Raw genomic sequence first — 20,923 nt, 5'->3', positions numbered from 1 at the left:
GCCTGGTCCAAAGTGCACACATTATAAAATGCCAGCACTGCCATGTCATTATTCGATATATACTTACACAGTTATTACATCTTGCAATCATTTGACTACATTCTGCAGCTCCGGATAATCATAGCATCAATTCGGCGGAGAATCGATATCATCATTCTCGTCTATCAAACCTTATTCATCGTGTTAATGTCTTTATTTGTCAAAACATTGATGCATAAAAAACGCATAAAGATATTAAGAAACGTGTTCTTGTCCACAAACACCCATTACGTTGGTTGGTTATGTGAATTCTGTAGCGTGTGGCTAGTGTAATCCATTATGATGGGGAGAAATATATATCCTTAGAATTGCTCAAGTTCGTGAAGGCCTCTTTATCAGAAACCATTCCTTGCTTTTTTGCTCCGACTCCAATCTTAGAACAATACTTCCGGTGAACGTGCTACAATTTTAACGTGAACATGTTCTCCAAATTGCGTTAGTGTAAGTATTATTGAAGCAATGCTGTTATATTTTTCATGGCTTTTAATCATAATATGGACAACATATAAAAGATAGAATGAAATTCCAGTGGAGGGGGTACACATTTATGCATTATAAGTATTTTCACATTTCAATTTATTTTTTTTAAAGTTCACGCCACTTAATCATCTATCTAAAAATCTAAACACCCAACTGTGCGTAATCAAGGGAAATAATTCAGTTAACGCTCTTATCCACCAGGTGGCATTAGTGACAATGCCACCTAGTATCAGTTATTTGTTTGACACACGAGTTAATCTTCTGCGTGTAAGTGTGTGCTCAGCTGTACTTTATATCAATTATCACTGTCCCTACAGTATAATCTTCAATAATCTGCCAGCATTTTCAATCGAGGCAAAAAGTCTTAACAATATATGCTATTAACAAAACAGCTAGCCTGCCCCGATACACGCACAAATCGTAGAATAACATTGAGTGGATATGGCTACCCTTTAATATGATTGACTAGATATGGCTACCCTTTAAAATGATTGACTAGATATGGCTACCATTTAACCTGATTGACTGTATATGGCTACCCTTTAATTTGATTGACTAGATATGGCTACCCTTTAATATGATTGACTAGATATCGCTACCCTTTAATAGGATTGACTGTATATGGCTACCCTTTAACCTGATTGACTGTATATGGCTACCCTTTAATATGATTGACTAGATATCGCTACCCTTTAATATGATTGCCTGTATATGGCTACCCTTTAACCTGATTGCCTGTATATAGCTACCCTTTAATATGATTGACTAGATACGGCTACCCTTTAATATGATTGACTGTATATGGCTACCCTTTAACCTGATTGCCTGTTTATGGCTATCCTTTAACTAAACTGACTGGATATGGCTACCCTTTAACCTGATTGCCTGTATAGTCTACCCTTTAATATGATTGACTAGATATGGCTACCTTTTAATATGATTGACTAGATATGGCTACCTTTTAACCTGATTGACTGTAGATGGCTACCCTTTAATATGATTGACTAGATATGGCTACCTTTTACTTTGATTGACTAGATATGGCTACCTTTTAATATGATTGACTAGATATGGCTACCCTTTAACCTGATTGACTGTATATGGCTACCCTTTAACCAAACTGACTGGATATGGCTACCCTTTACCGTGACTCACTGGATATAGCTTTCCTTTAACGTGATACAATCTCTATACCTATACTATTCATATTTTGATAACATCTGAAACCAATACAGACAAGGAGAAATGAGTTTTTTCCTATTTATTTATTCTACGGAAGAATTACATTAATGATAGTTCATGACGTTAAACGGGCAAGTGACTGTAAAATCGGTAAAAATGGTATTAATATATCCGGAATAATTTCTTATGAATTAGAAAAATAAAACTGTCCGTCAAAATCGCTGTACATGCGAAGAAAATAATAATATCTATGGGAATCCTAAAAGTCCTCCCGACCGGCTATGAGTGCAGGTCAATCTTAACGCATGCGCAACATCCACCACTCTCCGTAGTAAACAAAGTTTTGAACCAAAAGGTTTCCGCCAAAACAACCAACTGACTCACCTAAAATGCGAAAGGAAAGGCAATGGAGCAGCGACAATCCCAACAACTGACTCGGTAAACATTACGACGCATGGAGAGTGTTAATACAACTTGTTATAGTGAAGAGAACAGTTCAAACGAGCACGCGGCTCCGGACCGCTACTGTATACGTACGTACCTAGCCTACTACCCGGTACTCCCTGCTCAGCTGATAGTGAGTGAGTCTTCGTATTTTGATAATTATGTAAATAGTCCCTAGCAGTATTTTTTCATAAATGAGTGGTCACATATGGTCACATGTTTCATACCTGTTCCCCAATCGCGTAAAACGTAACCCTGGGGTAAATAGCGGTTCTTTCGTGGGGCCTCTTTAGGGGTAATGAATGCCCTGTATATTTATAAAATGTACCGTTGTAATGCATGTACAGTTAGAATGTAACCGCTAGTGCATTATCAAGCTAAGATTTGTTTCAATTAATCTATAATATTATGCTACCGGTCAATTCATACAGTTCTGATGTATATATTTATAGATTTTTAATTTGTAAATTTTTGTTCTGTACATGTTTCTGGTAGTGTTATACACATACATTGTATATAGGATTTACATTGTAGGTTAATTGGTAAAATTGTATTGTATATGTTCTGATATACACATATACATCTGTACATGTAGGTTTTAGCTTTTTCTTTAGATATATTTGGAGGACACATACAGTATTATTTCTGGTCATAATAATAAATAGTGTTTGTATATTTATTACAACTGTACCTGGTTCATGTGTATATGACAAACTTTACAGAGTTGAAATGTACTGCAGCCATGTATCATTTATAATTATTCTGAATTTTTGTTGGAACTATAGATAATGAATTTTGTATCTTTTTTGAAACAATATTTGATTCTATCAAATGCATCAGTGACACATTCACAACTTATAAAACGTTTTCTCTAAAATAAAAAAAAAAACTGTAGAATGAACCTACATTTATTCATTTATATATATTTGAAATTGATCATTTCAATTTTTGTCATATTCAACAGATATAAAAAAATTGTTGGTTCTTTTTTCAGGCACCATGCATGCATAGTGACATGAATACAGAAAGTTCATCCCTTGGACCTGTATACAAGTGTATGTATACATATACATACATTTAGCATCATATGAAGACTGAAGAATGTTTGATATGAGTGCTCTTGAAAGTAAACTTTTCCAATATGGACCTAGAAGATCATGAACAGAACATTTAAACAGTATTAATTTATTAAATGTTCCTTTCAACTGTAATCATTAAATAAAATTATGATGCAATACTTTTTCATTGTTTAACTTTGTAGAAATATTTGTTTATATTAGTCCTCTAGATCCAGTGATTATAATTCTTGCATCCATATGCCTGCCCATTTGTTTGTCAGGGCTTGTGAGATAGCTTTTCAATTACTTTTAAAATAAAAGGATTTTTTTTACATATAGCAATATAGATACCATTGTCTTAGCATTTCTAAATTCTACTTTACAAGAGAGTAGACTCAACATATAAATAAAACCATAAAACTAGCAAGTTATCTGAAATGTTAAAAATCTTTTTGTCTGAACCAAATTTCACATTTATTGTTTATGTGTAACTTGTACATAGACCATTTATGTATTAATACTATAGTAACAGTGATTACAAACACATAGACTAAAATGTAGTATGTAGTACTATGTGCATCTGTCTTTGATTTGAGTTCTAAACAAAAAAGTGGTACCTATTGGGAAGTTGTGACTTGGGCGGAGGGTGAAATACAGAAGAAATAGCTACACATGGAAAAAAGAAAGATATACAGTACCATATGGATTCAAAGTTGCTCCAAAATCAATGAGACTAAATAACCAAAAAAAAAGCCATGTAAACCCCAAATATGCAATGACCAGATCAATGATAAAGCACCCTTCCACTTCCAGTTATCTGTAGCTATTTCTTCTATATTTCAACCCCCCACTCAAGTTACAACTTCCCAACCTCATGATTCTTCTGTCTTTTAGCCCCCCCACCCCCACCCCCCAACACACACATACCTGATTGATTGTCATGTTATTTCAGGTTCTTATTCAGGCATTATTCCTAAAAACCAAAAAGGGTATACACACTGTGTACTCTCAAAGGAGGGGAACCACTTCATTCAAAAATGGAATTTACAATTTCATCTTAATTTTGAAATTTTCAATTAAATTATTAATTACTGGACTATTAAAACAGTATAGAACCCCTCGGCTACAGACAAAGTACTGTGGTACACATTTCTCTTAATTAATTACTTTTCTTCAACTCAATCATCTTTTTCTCCAGAGCACAAAAAAGAACGGGAAACAACAGAAAAGGAAAGTAACATACATGTAGGCCTATATGTTTTCTGGAAACATATATGATGTGTTAATTCTCACAGCATAGGCCTACATGAATGTGAAGAATTAAATATTATCAATGTTTGAGAGAATTTCCTAGTTGTAATTCTATAGCAGCTACATGGAATGTACGTTTACATATATACATTGTACGATACATATACATCATAAAAGTTTCTTTCCTTCCAGCTGGACATTCATGTCATCTCTCTCCAGAACTCAAATATTGTTTACAAAAAAAAACCAAAAAAACAGAGACATAGATAATTTAATTAAATCTCTGCAAAAAACTACACGAATAATTGAACACATATATTGTACTTGTAAAATATCTATGTATGAGCTAATTTATTTTCACATCTTTGACAGCTACATGCATGGACGTTCTATGGAACGTTTTCGTGTGGTTTTAAATGGGAAATTATGTTACGATTATTTGTACTTAACCTTCATGATTCGGTTGATGTAAAATACGACGAATGCGATGCTGCAATAATTGCCCCTTGCCGGGGCCCCATCTCTGCATCGGCCGAATATTTGTGTCGATTTCCATGTACAAGATGCTTTTATCGAAAAATTATTACAAAGCATTGTCATTAATGTAAGAATACTTCATTTGCATCAAAGGTATCATCTCAAAACAACAATTTGCATACCGCATTAGTGGTTTATCACACGAAACGAAACCGACACGACTGAGAAACACATGTCCATGTTGACATTTCCACGCAGCCTCGTTTTCAAAGAGTTTGGCGAATTTATATTTAGAACTGTGCTAAATTTACACGGGGCTTCCCCAAAATTTCAATGGTCAAAACTGGACACCGTAAGCAGAACTTGACCATCATTATGGTATACAATGACTTTTGGAAGGCCAAAGAACGCATTTAGACTGGTTTCCTTTGCCCGACTATTCACTTTAATGATAGTTCATGACGTTAAAATCGGAATAAATCACATGAAGTGAGTCGGACGTACAAATGTAATAGAATCATCTTCAAACCATATCAAATGCATTTGGTTTTTTCAAAATACTGAAGCACCATACTGATTGATTAATGCACTTTGGTCCATTTATTTAAGTATTTCTTCAGCTTTATCTACCGTCCCTGGCGAATTGCAATGTTGTATCATATCTATTATGCTCCTGTTCCTGAATGTTTATCGAAATTCCCACAAGGTCGTCATCATCAACAGAATTACTGATCCGATAGAAAGAAAGTGACTAGTATTTTCTCACGCAGTCGCCACTGTCACGACAGGTCGGCCCCGACTGCTTTGGAAAGACCATGTTATTACTGCATCGCAAAGGTCAGCATCATTTAAAGGCACACATCAATGGCACTTAGGTGACAATTGTGGCAAGGGAAATAGGTTACGCCAGATTGATTTTATATATCGCTAATGATGTGAACACTCCCATCCGTAAACAAACGACGAGACGTCATGCTAAAGGAAAGAAGGCATTTCTTGTAGAATTTATATGGCAGGTTGACTGTTGGATGTATGCAAGATGTAATTACATAAGAACTATAATGATTCGTTAAAGTGAACTAAAAATATTTAGATGAACACTTAAGGATGTATTCTTCTGAGGTTTCAGTCCCGTTGAAGTTTCGTTTCGACAAAGATCAAAGAAGTTATGAGATTTTCAAATACAATTTATCAATATCTGTAGCAAGTTGCCAGTTGCAAATTTTGTCAAAAAATTACAGTTCTAACTTTAGCAGATTTTTTTATACGGGGATTTTAAGAAATGGCCATTTTGGCGGCCATTTTGAAATTGTGTCCTTTTTTGCTTTGAGTAGAGCCAAATTTTTACCATTTTTTACTGAAATTGGTTTTACTTAAATCATCACTGCACCACCATTTTTAGCTGTATCGAGCTAATTTTTTCTGTAAATCTTTATTTGGTTCGCGGTAATTAAAATATTGAGCATTAATGTGTGAAATATTTCATTTTTTTCACTTTATTTTTACATTTAATGGTAATTTGAGCACTTTTATTTTTTTCTCTAAAATACTGAAAAATAACAAATGTTCAAGTGGGGCAAAAAAGTAAGCACACGGACCCCCCATTTTTCTGCCTGATTTTGAAAGAACAACCCTTTCCCTATTGATATGCAAAGTATTAAACAAAAGTTTAATACCAGAACTTTTTCTATAAAGGGTTAGATTTGGCAAAAATGGCTGAAAATGGTGCATTTTTTATCTCAAAATTAAGGGGTAGGGGTAGCATATGTTGTTATTCTGAGAAAAAATATCAGTCTTATTAATCAAAACTGGTATATTTTAAAAGAAGACGACTGGAAAATAAATTCTACAAACATAAATACATGTCAAACAACTCATTAGGAATTATGGCTTTAATCTCTTGTGTATAATTCCCATAAAATCCAATATTTTGTCAACTAGGTGCTTTGAGTGACAGTAGCTCAAAAACGAGCACACGGACATATGTTTTTTCTTTCATTTTCTTTCATGGTATGAACTCCTCTTTCCAAAAATCTATATGAGAAAAAAGTTTAATACAGGAAAATTTTGACTTCTCAGAGGTGTACATCCTTAAGAGACTTACGTTAAATGTTAATCATTTGGAGAATTATCACTTGTTTGCTTATAAGTCATAGCAGCTATCCAAAAACAACCACGAAACACCAACCAAAAGTGTGTTTATGAACAACTCTCCTTTGTTACCACACACTGTTCTTTTAAGGACAGGTTAAGAGATAGAATGGTAGTACGTCTTCGTCTAGTGTAAAACATGTCAAAAAATTAGACGCAGTCGTGAAATGTTACAATTTCATCAGAACAGCCTCATTTGTACCGTTTTATTTTGTCTTTGCAGGGGTACAAGCGGCATAGATATTGCCTTACAGAAGGTAGATATTGACCAATGTCCACAGCCAGAAGGAGCCACGGAACCTAATGTGTTCGCAGGATCAGCAAGGTGTAAACCCTCCACCACTAGGGTAAGGCTCACATATCATATCCACACACTTTTATCCCTCCAACGCCAAACTATACCCAACGCACTATCGAGGACAGCTCTTCACATGGAATACAAAACCAGTAGTATTGCATTTTATTCTGATGGTAAATCTTTGAAACGTTATCAAGATAGCATTACATTGTAATATGTATGATAAATGAAATTCTCGTTGAAGAAGGAACAAAATGTTAAAGATTGGTTGCGAAAAGTATATGACCTTATTATGGTGACATATATATGACATCGTTTATTGTAGGTCGCGTTGCGGTAACTTCACTTTTCCGAGAAAATTTTGTCGAGTTATAACATGACTAGTGATATTTATGTCGTCAAAATTGCCTTGAAAGTTTAGTTATATTATCGTGGCCCTGGCTATCATTGACCTCGTCTTAATAAATTAAATCGACTTTTCAAGATATAAATCGACTTTCCGACATAATTATCTCAAATATTTCGCTTTAAAAATCGATTGGTCGACATAATTCTCTTAGCAAAGTCGAGTTAACGTGACGCGACCCAAACTTAAACGATGTCAGAAATATCCACCATACCTTACACATTGGCTCATGTAGCGAAGTGTTACAGCGATCTCACGACTTTTTCTCTGAGGCTGGCCATTTTGACATTTCGAAACTAGAACACACTTTCAGAAATTACCATTTGAAGGTTTTTGGCTTTTAAAGTTTTTTTATTTGATACAAGATGAAGCACAATGACACTTTGCATTAATTTGTTTAATGACGAAATTTAATTCCATTTAGTGTGAGCCACTTCCACGACTAGGCTTTCGTCGAGGATCATACAAATGCGTTTGCCTTGATGGGTATTACTTTCCCAATCTGGTTTCACCACATCGCTACTTCAATGGCACCGAAGTAGAATATGAGTATGCAAAGAAGACACGGGTATGTACTATGACAAAATCCCCGAAAATTAGAATACGAATGAATCTTTAGACTTTAATTTCTTTGTAGACGCCTTTTATATCGGTATGTCGTTTACAATTAGTTTGAATACTCGTTCTGACTGAAATGTGATAGAAAAAAAGGATATTTCACTTCATTCTATCATAATATCTAATATGGAACAGTATATCTTAGGAGACTCTTATCTTATTTGACTTTTTGAAAGGGAATGTATCAGTAAACATTATTTCATCATTTGTTAAACTTTGATAATTTGGCAACGAAATTCAATAATGATTATTCATATTGTTCATTTATGCAAAACTCTAATAACCCAAAATCAAGGCGCCATACAATAAAATTCACGTTGTTTAAATTGCATTACTTTAAGAAATACTAGTAATTGAAATTTCCCAAAAGTGAAACTATAATCTTATCTATTTTATTCTCTATTAAGGGAGAAGAGAACATCTACGACATATCATTCGAATGTTTGCCATGCGCCGCCGGGTGTGACACGTGTGAAGACCCGTCCCCGTGTATCTTGACCCTCAACTGGATGCAGCGCAGTGTCGTCCTGGGGGTGTCCGGTCTTATCATGTGCTGTATACCATTACTGATCTGGTTTACAGTACACTACAGAGACGTTAAGGTAAACCATATAACAGTCATTATTTCATACTAATCCTTACATGGCTAAGTACACCATATAACAGTCATTATTTTATACGAATCCTTACATGGCTGAGTAAACCATATAACAGTCATTATTTTATAACAATCCTTACATGGCTAAGTAAACCATATAACAGTCATTATTTTATACGAATCCTTACATGGCTGAGTAAACCATATAACAGTCATTGTTTTAAAACAATCCTTACACGGCAAAGTAAACCATATAACATTCATTATGTTATACGAATCCTTACATGGCTGAGTAAACCATATAACAGTTGTTATTTTATACCAATCCTTAAATGGCTAGGTAAATCATATAACAGTTATTATTTTATAACAATCCTTACATGGCTAAGTACACCATATAACAGTCATTATGTTATAGCAATCATTACATGGCTAAGTACACCATATAACAGTCATTATTTCATACTAATCCTTACATGGCTAAGTACACCATATAACAGCCATTGTTTTAAAACAATCCTTACACGGCTAAGTAAACCATATAACATTCATTATGTTATACGAATCCTTACATGGCTGAGTAAACCATATAACAGTTATTATTTTATACCAATCCTTAAATGGCTAGGTAAACCATATAACAGTCATTATGTTATAGCAATCATTACATGGCTAAGTACACCATATAACAGTCATTATTCCATACTAATCATTACATGGCTAAGTACACCATATAACAGTTATTATTTCATACTAATCCTTACATGGCTAAGTACACCATATAACAGTTATTATTTCATACTAATCCTTACATGGCTAAGTAAACCATATAACAGTCATTATTTTATACCAATCCTTACATGGCTAAGTAAACCATATAACAGTCATTATTTTATACTAAACCTTACATGTCTAAGTAAACCATAAAACAGTCATTATTTTATAACAATCCTTACATGGCTTAGTAAACCATATAACAGTTATTATTTTATACCAATCCTTACATGGCTAGGTAAATCATATAACAGTCATTTTTTATACCAATCCTTACATGGCTAAGTAAACCATATAACATTCATTATGTTATACGAATCCTTACATGGCTAAGTGAACCATATAACAGTCATTATTTTATACCAATCCTTACATGGCTAAGTGAACCATATAACAGTCATTATTTTATACCAATCCTTACATGGCTAAGTAAACCATATAGCAGTCGTTATTTTATACCAATCCTTACACGGCTGAGTAAACCATATACATGTAATATACAAATATAGTATTTTGACAAGATCGATATATGGTTATATCGACCAAAGAAAAAATATTGACCGAGGACGTAGTCCGAGGTCAATATTTTTTCTGTGGTCGATATACCCATGTAGTGACCGAAATCAAAATGCTATAATTGTTTTATCATCTTTCTGGATTCTTTACATTTTGAAATGAGTGTGAAACTAAATGAGCATCGCATTGTATATTCTGCTTCGTGATGACATATACAATCTTATGATTGTGTAACAAGTTTAAAAACAACATATGACAACAGTATCAAATGATGCACTTCACGCTTTTATTACACCCGGTGCATGCGTGTTTGTAAATTGCATACATGTACATGTACTCCATTATACATGTAGCTCAATGTCTTCAGGACACAGTCAATAAAATGTATAGTTTGTTCTCCGTTGAAATAATCCACTTCGACGTCAAACATATATTAACAGATTCAATATGACATTAAGATACCTTCTCTTATGCTTAGTACTCCATTCCGTAAAATAAAAATCGTATACATACAGTCGGATTAGCCTAAGCTTAGGCCTATAATGTTGTAACTAGCCTAGGTGGAATTTAAAAAATAAACATCAAACGTATTCACTATTCAATGGCTCCAGATGCTTAATGAATGGTATTCGATTATTTGCTACTCTCCTATCGTGTTTATGTTGGAAATTTAAAAGTTTAAACTGTAGTTCAGCTGGACGTCATCATCATATTTGATAGAAACCGAAACAATCAACGTCGTCTGTCACATTTTTTGGTTACGCTTCAAACTCAGGTCATCAAAGCGGTTTTTTCAAAGCCCCGGGAACACTAAGCGTTTTGGTAACGTAGACGATAACGTTATCTAAAAATAACCATGCAATATACTTTTCCTATTAACTACTTCCGGAAAAATCGTGCAATATAGTTTTTTATCGGTGATCACGTGGCGTGTTTTTGACCAATGCGAAGGGACACAAAAAATCCAGAAAAATAATAACAGTCATTATTTTATACCAATACTTACACGGCTAAGTAAACCATTGATGATTTCAATGCACTACAAATATAGGTAAAGGTAAAAATGGTTTCCATCATTCCAACCTTATCCATGCATGGTTTCTGATTATGGTTGAGGATGGGGATTACGGAATAATTTTAAAAAATTAACGATGGTCCATCAGATATGTGTTACAGTGCCCTATGGATGTTTAAAGATACACCATATACAAAACATTATTTAATGAAAGCAGATATAAAATAAACATTTAAAATGTATTGCGCATTGCCTAACTTTAAAATAGTATCTACTGGGCTTCAACAGATTCTGTTCCGCTATCGCTCATACCTGACGTCACAGCATTGTCACATAAAAACACAGCAGCCACAATGATGCGGTGACTTGCATACACAATACACTGGGTTAATTGACAGTACAAAACGAGAAAAACATTCACCAACACTGATAAGGGTAACAGCTCACAGAAGGCGACGTAAAAATGACTTTTATAAAATCGTATTTCCACCCTCAACTTCGAATAAAATAGATTTATAGGTTAAAGTACAATCAATAGTTCTTCGCGAGTAGAAAAAAACCCTTAAATCATTCATTAAATGAGAATTGTCCCTCTTTTATTGTCAGACATTGCCAGTAATGTTAAAAGTTCATTACATACAATGAAGTAAAAGAGAAATTTTCTTGGATATCATTCATCAGATCTCTTTGTCAGGATTATTTGCGGTAAAAAGTACACTGTAAGTAATTTGTAATAGTAAAAAACGGTTTACGGATCACGGCGACATAATGATTGATCACACACTGTATGTATCTCACTTCTAAGGCGTAACAAAAGGTGCAATGTGGCGTCTTGAAAGAGTTTAAAAACAGAAACAGATCCAAAAGAAACATTTTATTTTCTCACTGTGGCTGAGATCCAATTTAGCTGTTCAGCACTATTTCTATTCGATGTTAAATACACAGTAATTTACTTGTATCACATGTATATATGTTCATTTTAATGTCTACATTACTGCATCGGTATTATTCACCGCTATTGAGTCATATCCATGTACCTGACTCCATTAAAGAATACATAGACTTTTGGTAGACTGTTAACCATTTTTGTGCTCCAGAACATTTTCCTTTGGCGCCAGATGTAATTTTACAAAACCTTTTAGTTTTCTATGGTGACTGTATTCTCCTTACCTAGATAGTTATGTTTGAAATATCTGTCTCTGGTCCCGTAAAAGTGGCAAGTTTTCTGAGTCCGATGCGAGAAACTTAATTTCAAATTTGAATTGGTGAGAACTTCTTTAAACAAATTGTGCATACATACAAATATATTTTCATTCGTATCTCAAAATTAACAATTATTTTCTTACTGAAATTTCAGCTGTGTTAGATGTAAGTAATATAATTACTTAATCTGTTTATGGTTTCAATCCGAATAACCTTATATTAAAGAAAACAACAGATGCGATGTGTCAACGGTAGCACAAGGAATATCGACTACCATCAAAATCGTAAGATTAAATTAGTTTATCATGAGGCCAAAAATAAATATATTTGTATAGGGTTACGTTGGCAAAATAATAGGGTCGGTAGGTTGGGAGGATTTTTTTAGAGTCTTTCACTCTAAAATAATGGCTGGAACCAGACTCTGATATCGAAATCCCGACATTTATTTTTGTTTTCATAGAAACTTGTGGAAAAAATTAGGGTCGGGGGTAAAATATTAGGGTCGGACGGGTATCCTTAAACCTTAAACAGACATATTATCTTTTTTGCCTAATGAAAATGACGTACATATTTTTATTTTGATCCATTAAATAAGTTTGAACTTGAAATGGTTGGCGAATTTTTCATTCACGTTCAAGTGAAATATCTTACTGTGAACGTCGCTCATGATAGCTATTCTCGTATGAAGTGTACAATAAGATATCGCACTGGTTGCGTCATTTTCGTTGTTAAATGATATACATTGTATCTTTATATAAAAATGGCGATGGCAGCTAATCATTTTCCTTGTTATAAAATATTTCCCATTAAAACATGTAAGTGTTTTCCAATCTGTTGCTGTCGGCGTACTGGTATTATCTATAAGGCGATACATATCAATCTCTCAAACAAAAACATGGAAAACAGCGGATAATTTGTAGGTGTGTTTGAACGGCAGCTCTTCAACCTTTTAAAAATTCTGGTTCTGAGGTGAAAGACCTTTAAGTAGAATGGCGGAAGTCTAAATAACTATTGAAATTGATGAAACCTCGAATATCACATTTACGACTCCATTAGACCTTGTGTATTATAAGCACATGTGTCCAGCAGATCGCCATCAGACCTGAAGCGATTGGCTGTAATCTAGTTCACTCAGACTATAATTTCATGTAACAGCTTTAGACCATTGTAGCTCGCGCTCAGCGTCTGACATCAGACATAACAGAAACGAATTTTAGAGCTTGAACTATTAGACATTTGGCACCTAAACACAGACTATAGCATAAACCCAAGGGACTGATTTCATTTTCATATTAGAATTACTTGCGACAACTGTAACACTTTTCTTTACTTTTTCGTGATTACATATACATTGGAGTTGTCTCGATTATGTTTGATGATGAAACCTAATCGTATATAGATACACATAAAATAATTTCATATATATTATCTGTTTGTGTATAAATTTGATTAAAACAAAGAAAATAGAGATTGTTGCATTGTTATCTTGTGTAAATGCATATACGTATAAAAGAATGGAAAGATGAATTTAAACAATATGTAAGCATTGTGTTAATGTATCGATTGATTTTGTATCTGCGTTGATCACTGGTATGGTTCCTCCCCACTAGGATGTTATGTCTTATATAATCCTTGCTACCAAATCACAACTGAGGACATACTGTATAACCGTAGTGTGAGATTATAAACATACTGGCGTATGTCTAAGAATGAATGTGCAAACAACGCCGTATCTAATTAAAGAGGCAACACAACGGCAGCAATATCAGAAACATGACTATAACAGGAATAGACAAGATTTATAACCATGAACAATATATTCATATCATAGCAAGGCTTCTAAACTCGTAATGGGAAATATATATCATGTATACTTGTCAAAAGATCAGACGGTGAAACGGAGGTCGCTGCACAATATCTCGTCAGATATCACAGACAGTTTATAAAGAGATGTTAGGGTTAGTATGTCAGACATTGTCAGTTTATATCGCAAGTAGAACGAGAAAACATACAAGACTGAGACTTAGCAACTGCGCTCAATGGAATCTACAGGCAAATACATTTCGTTCACACTATATCAATTATATTAAGTGTCGCTAGCTGTAGGAGTAATTACAAGCATTATGAAAATATTGATTTCGATCTGTTTGATAAATCCTGTGATTTGATGAGTTGAATGCGCATGGTACTATATTTATTAATGATGGTTTCAGTACTATAAAGGTAGTTGATAAAAACACATCTGCTACGTTTTCATAAGTAAAGTGGTAATTGGTCATGAAGCAGGTAGGTAGAGACGTATTAATCTTTGTAGAAACAGCTCTGATTTGTTCATATAATATATTTAGCAAAATTGTCAAATTGTTTGATATAATGTGTCATATTTCGTAATAGAATTTCTGTTAATAACGATATTTCAGTTCTCGTATACCTCTCCTATTGCAAATATGCTGATAGCAAATGTAAAATGGCATGACCACCCCTCAGGATTTCGCGTGGCATCAGAATGACGTTTATGCTAGCTTTTATCACAAATCAGCATGCAGTCTAGTAAAACACGATCCCCTTTCCCATAGCTCTTCAATACACCTCCCCACCCCCGAAATGACGCGCGACCTTTGCTGTTGTATACCGTTCATTCGATTCAATTAATGTGTTACTTTTATATACCTCAGTATAAAAAAATCCAGCATAGGCAGTGACTAGTTATGTGACAACTGGGAAATCACCATATGATTTGGTCCAATGTTGCTATACGTAAATCAATCAATTAACACTGGAAACGTTAGGGTTGTGGCACGAACACTGTCAGTCAAACAGCAATTACATCAATGTAATACATATTCTCTAAACGATATATGGTAGTCTATACATTTCTTATTTTGTGAAAGGTTTCGACGAAAAAAAAGGAAAAATCAACGTGGTATATATTTCTTAAAGATGCTCCACCGCTAACAAATGATAATTTTTCACTATAAAAAAACAGCGGCAGAAGATTTAGTATTTTTCTTCAGTTACAAAAGTAACTTTACTTTACACCATTACTTCCATTGAAAAGTTTGAGCTTTTAACTTTTCTTCAAATTAGAAATATGAAAAATAATTAATTGCATCCTGAAAAATTTCCGTGACACTATATCCTATATGGAATGAAGTACCTATTGCGCATGCACCAAAGGCATTTTATATTATTTTTTTGTTTTAATTAGACATATATATACGCGATTAAACACCAATTATTGTTCCAGTGATGTATATCATTTATGCTCTGTCGGCGGCGGAGCATCTTTAATGAAACGATTGTTTTTGCTTTTTGAAGAGAAAGTATTGAATGCTATTTCATTTGATATTTTAGAGTAAAACATTAATTTGTGACATGATGTTTTTCTTATGAAGGCAAAAACAAATGTATGCATAATCTAAAGACTCAATACAACAGCCAGTTTTCAAGTTATACACGTTATTGAACGATTTGATTTAAAGTGTCTGCTCATGGCTTCCTTTCTTGCTCGCGACGTACAAGCAACGTATAGATATTAAATAAACAACATACATAGTTTGATATCGTAAATGATGCAATGTACCTATGATGTTGATACCAATTATACAACCAATGTTCGTTTCAAACACTTGATACAATCTATTGATGAAGTCTATTACCAACTTATGATCACACAGTAGCATCCTGATAGGTCAACTTATTTAGGACAGAGCAGGCACGTGCTTTTTCCATCGTCGACTAATCATGCGCGATATCAAACATGACATTCTGTTTTATAAACAGTGTTATTGCTTGGAAATGCGTTCTGTACTTTTATCAATGAAAAATCTTTTCAAAGCTATAAAAATGTCTTTTTTGTTTACCAGTTTATTTACGTTATGCACTATTTTCGTGCTCGTTCGACGCTAATGACAACAGTTATCAGGAAGGGAACGATTTAGTTATGACCGGTTTAATTCCAATGATTCGCGATAGGGAAGGAATGTCTCTCATTACGAAAAGTACATTATTTTCTGTGATTTATAAATTTTATCACGCGACTATTTGAACTGAACATTTCCTTTGATAATACCAACATCCAATTAAGCCGATTTCCCAGGATCACAATATCACGGAGGTATTTAATTTTATTTAAGCTGCGCGGGATCAATAAATCTTTCCTATGTAAACAACAATAATGGATTTCCTGTTTTGTTTAATCATTTATATCTTTATGGCATTGCACTGTTTAGTCTTAAAACAACACGTTCTATTACTTAGAGTCGAGGCATTAGTTATTGAAAATTTTCAAATTTGATTTTAACATTGAAAACGTTGTATAATTCGCCACGGTTAGTAACAAAAACATCTTTTATCATATAGCAAACATGTCCTGGGCCTTGCATGTTTTGAAATTATCTGGAGATCCCCTTAGTATCAAAATGACAGTGCTGTCCTTTTAAGGCACCATTTACCACAGCGGTGGTAGGTGAAATATGATAACAATAGGTCAGGGTTATTCTTTTTATGTAAAGTATGTTGAGGTCTTGAGTAGTTTACAAACGAAACAACCAATACAACATAATTAGTCCGGCTCTTTATAACAGTCACAGATAACAATTCTTTATTACATGATCATTTTCAGTGAATTTCGATTAATATTTTAGGATATGATAGGTATAAGTTCAGAATAACTTAAAATAGAGTGGACAAATTGTTATTAAATCAATAGCATTTTAGATAAATGCTAATGATAATAACAATAAACCACAGATATTGTAACATCTCTTGTTGGGGTCATGAGTCGACATTCTATGCAGACCTCCTAATCCAAGATGTACTCGTAATACCTTTTACGATAAACTGTTGTCCTATTATCTAGACCTCAAGTCTTTCTTTTGGTCTCCTGGCGAATTTAAGCTTAAGAAGAAATATATTGCGTAGCTCCGTGCGTTCATTTTTTACACTTTCGCCTTTTAAAAGTGCTGCTTGTTATTCAGATGTTTATTGATGGTTATATTTGTGTGTTCTAGGTGCTGAAGGCATGCAGTCCTGTCCTGATGCGAATCATTCTTGTTGGGGCGTTCCTCCTATATTGTCCAGTAAGTATTGATAATAAGATCATAAATAATATTAGGATAAATTTACGCATATTTGATATGCATATCCGTGATATGAAAGATGTAAAATGAATGGATCCACTTACATTTGAGAATACTAAAATAAAATTACTTTGAGCATAAATAATAAAACCAGATTACTAGATAACATTATAATCCCAAGAAAGTTCGAATGAAATCTCATTGTTTTGGTATCTCAAAATCGACGTATTGCTTTTGATTCAGCAATTGGTCAGAAAATTCAACATTCTAGCTATTGCCTGCCAATCTAGTCATCACTTTTTGTTAAATCCACTCTCTCCCAACGGTGTAATTATGAAAACTGATATAGCATGCATACTGAGTCAATAGGCATCTTTTTATTGCAAGCGTTCATCTATGTTATTTGTTCAACATGTCTTTGCAGTTAATTGTTGGATACTTCGAAGCAACAGTCATCACTTGTATATTAAAATTTTGGTTCAGAGAAATCGGATTTTCAATATCCTACGGAGCACTACTATTAAAAACTTGGCGGTAAGTTGACACTGAACAAATGCTTCTTCAACGTAATTCCGCCTTCGCATATTACAGAGTTACTTCCCTTGAGGATAAGTTTAAATTGTGACGTCATTATTTTGTAAGCGACACTCACTCTTTTTCTCTGAAAAAATACAAACGCATATCGTCACATTCAATATCTACCCGCACGTAAGGGCAACTAACTCTGCAATATGCAAATACGGAATAACTGTAAGTAGGCTTTCAAATGTTCTAACATAAGGTACCCATAGTGGAGCACATTTTTAAATGTTTTAACATAAGGTACCCATGGAGGAGCACATTTTTGAATGTTCTAACATAAGGTACCCATAGTGGAGCACACTTTCAAATGTTCCAACATAAGGTAACCATAGTGGAGCACACTTTTAAATGCTCTAACATAAGTTACCCTTTATAACATAGTCCATAGTGGAGCACACTTTTAAATGTTCTAACATAGCATAACGTAGGTAACCATAGTGGAGCACACTTTTAAATGTTCTAACATAAGGTACCCATAGTGGAGCATACTTTTTAATGGCTACGTCGACCACCACAACAAAATGAGATTAATGTTTTTCTTTTTCTCTACAATTATAGATTAGAATGAAAACGAATATGAAATCTGGTCTCAGTTTCATTAATGTCCCTTAACCTTTAAAGATTCACTTTACTTAAACTCTTAATAAGACAACAATATAGAAATTTCGAAAAAAGCTGAAGTTAAGGAACTTTCTTTAACCTGTTTTATACGATAATTTGCAGTTAAATTTAGGAATGTTGATAAACCTAGGCCTAGAATGTCATATTTGTAATAACCATGATTATAGCATTACAACCTGTTACAACATTTGAAATATGTGGCAGTATAAGGGAAATACAGATATTAAACAAATCATTTTATTATTTTGTTTTAATATTTTACGGAACCCCCCTATTACAAATTTAAATCTCCACTATGGTCTACTTTTGGACATAATATTGCACTTTTATTTGAACAAGGAAGTAAAAAGAACTTTAACTTAACGTACTAACGTAAGAAACCGATTTGACATGCCTGTAGATACAAAAGTCCCAATTTTCAATTCGACTGTTAACCTAGAGCGCCAACAGCGCCTGTAGGGGATTTTGCTGTGATAGATGCAATCAGAAATAGATTAACTCTGAAAGAAACAAAAAAAAAAACCCACACACACAAAGACCTAGGGCCTTTCTTTTGTGATAGCAATGACGTTAATTACTTATCTAATGATGTTTACATACATTGAATGTTGAAATATGTCTTGTTAACCAAATTAATTGATGCATAGCCGATGTCAGTACGTAAAACCTTAATGTTAAAATCAACAGGAAAATAGTAAACCCTTTGAAAATACATTTCTAAATAATATATATATTTACAGGATTTCCGTTGTTTTCCGGGTGAGGTCGGCACAGCGTGTGAAAATATCAGATGCAGACCTCATCAAACGTCTGCTAATCATTATCTTCATCTGCGCAGCTTATCTCACCGCCAGGACAATCGCTGGCACGCCAAGGGTTATAGAAGGTAGGAATGACAATATAGGATGTGTTTTGTTGATTCACCACAGATGCTTTTTATTTACTATACCAGTCCATTATTGTACGTATGATACAATTAAGATAACAATGAAGAATTTGACTTTAGCGGACACCGTAGCCGTTCAATATAACCCGACATAAACATGTTAGCGTTACTACTATGGAACGAGTGGTAAAATAAGTGCGTGAAATGTTGTACAAGTCAACGCAGTAGAGCGAGTGCTTTAAACCTGCTCCATAATTTTTCAAAGTGCGTTATTTTTCAAAAGGCGTTATTTTTTTTCAAAGTGGGTTTTACAATAAGGTCATATTCATACACTTATCTATTCTTTCAATACGTACTCTACCGCTTTGTCCTAATTTAAAATCACCTGCTCATTTTGTATAAAAAGTAATCACGTACCAGTGAAGGTATTAAAAGCGTACCCAAAGTAACCTCTCTCAAGGTACAACAACATCCTATTGTTTCCATTGTTTAACTGTTACAGGTCGCAATGTAGATGACCTGAAGGCTTTTCAGTGTTCAGCAGATTGGTGGGATCACTCGGCAGCTATAGGTATGTCTAATAAGTCGTTGTAGGTTTTGTTAAAACGGAAGATTTATTAAGTTATTAAGTGACTAATTATTATGAATATAGAACCTTAAATGACAAGGCTTTCAAGAGTTAAAACTTATAGACTAACTCCATAAAATCTTATATGAAATGAACACACATTTAAGATACTTTTTTATTATCACAGAATCACAACAACGTCTATTTCGAAGAGTTTTACCATCACGATATATTGCCAAATTCCATCAGGTGCCGTCATTTTATCACAACATATTCAAGTTATGACGTCACGTCATTGACTACTGATGTAAAGTCATGACGTCATAATAAATTTCCACCTAATAAAAATCGCTATAATTTACATTACGCTAGTGACATATACTAAAACATAACATGGTCACTGGATATCGGCAGATTATGTGACAAATATGTTTTTGATATAGCAATTGTCGATTCATTACTACCACATATTTTGTTGATTAACTCAAGTAACATATTTTGACAGATTTAAGCATCTTATAATTTGTAATATAGTTTTTATTAAAGAAAATAAGAAGATTTGAAATCAACCTGGCTTCCGATTTACTTGTGTCAATGGTTTTCATATGGTTTATAAACTCAAATAACTATAAAGAGAAACCGTATTCCTGGTTACACGTTGTTGATGCAGGGCCA

At 33.8% G+C, this 20,923-nt stretch overlaps 1 protein-coding gene across 1 annotated transcript in view; it reads left to right on the top strand.

Moving 5' to 3' along the window:
• LOC138315592 (metabotropic glycine receptor-like) overlaps positions 1-20,923 on the top strand; it is an 86,015-nt gene that overhangs the window by 52,437 nt on the left and 12,655 nt on the right. The window contains exons 3-9 of the mRNA XM_069256727.1: positions 7,306-7,429; positions 8,211-8,354; positions 8,812-9,006; positions 17,523-17,591; positions 18,016-18,125; positions 19,535-19,680; positions 20,183-20,251. Coding sequence (XP_069112828.1) covers positions 7,306-7,429; positions 8,211-8,354; positions 8,812-9,006; positions 17,523-17,591; positions 18,016-18,125; positions 19,535-19,680; positions 20,183-20,251 — 857 coding nt within the window. The remainder of the gene's footprint in view (positions 1-7,305; positions 7,430-8,210; positions 8,355-8,811; positions 9,007-17,522; positions 17,592-18,015; positions 18,126-19,534; positions 19,681-20,182; positions 20,252-20,923) is intronic.

Source organism: Argopecten irradians, chromosome 2 (assembly GCF_041381155.1).
Source record: "Argopecten irradians isolate NY chromosome 2, Ai_NY, whole genome shotgun sequence".
Classification (NCBI taxonomy): domain Eukaryota; kingdom Metazoa; phylum Mollusca; class Bivalvia; order Pectinida; family Pectinidae; genus Argopecten; species Argopecten irradians.
Note: the sequence above shows the minus strand (reverse complement) of the source record. Positions and strands in the feature narration are given on the sequence as shown.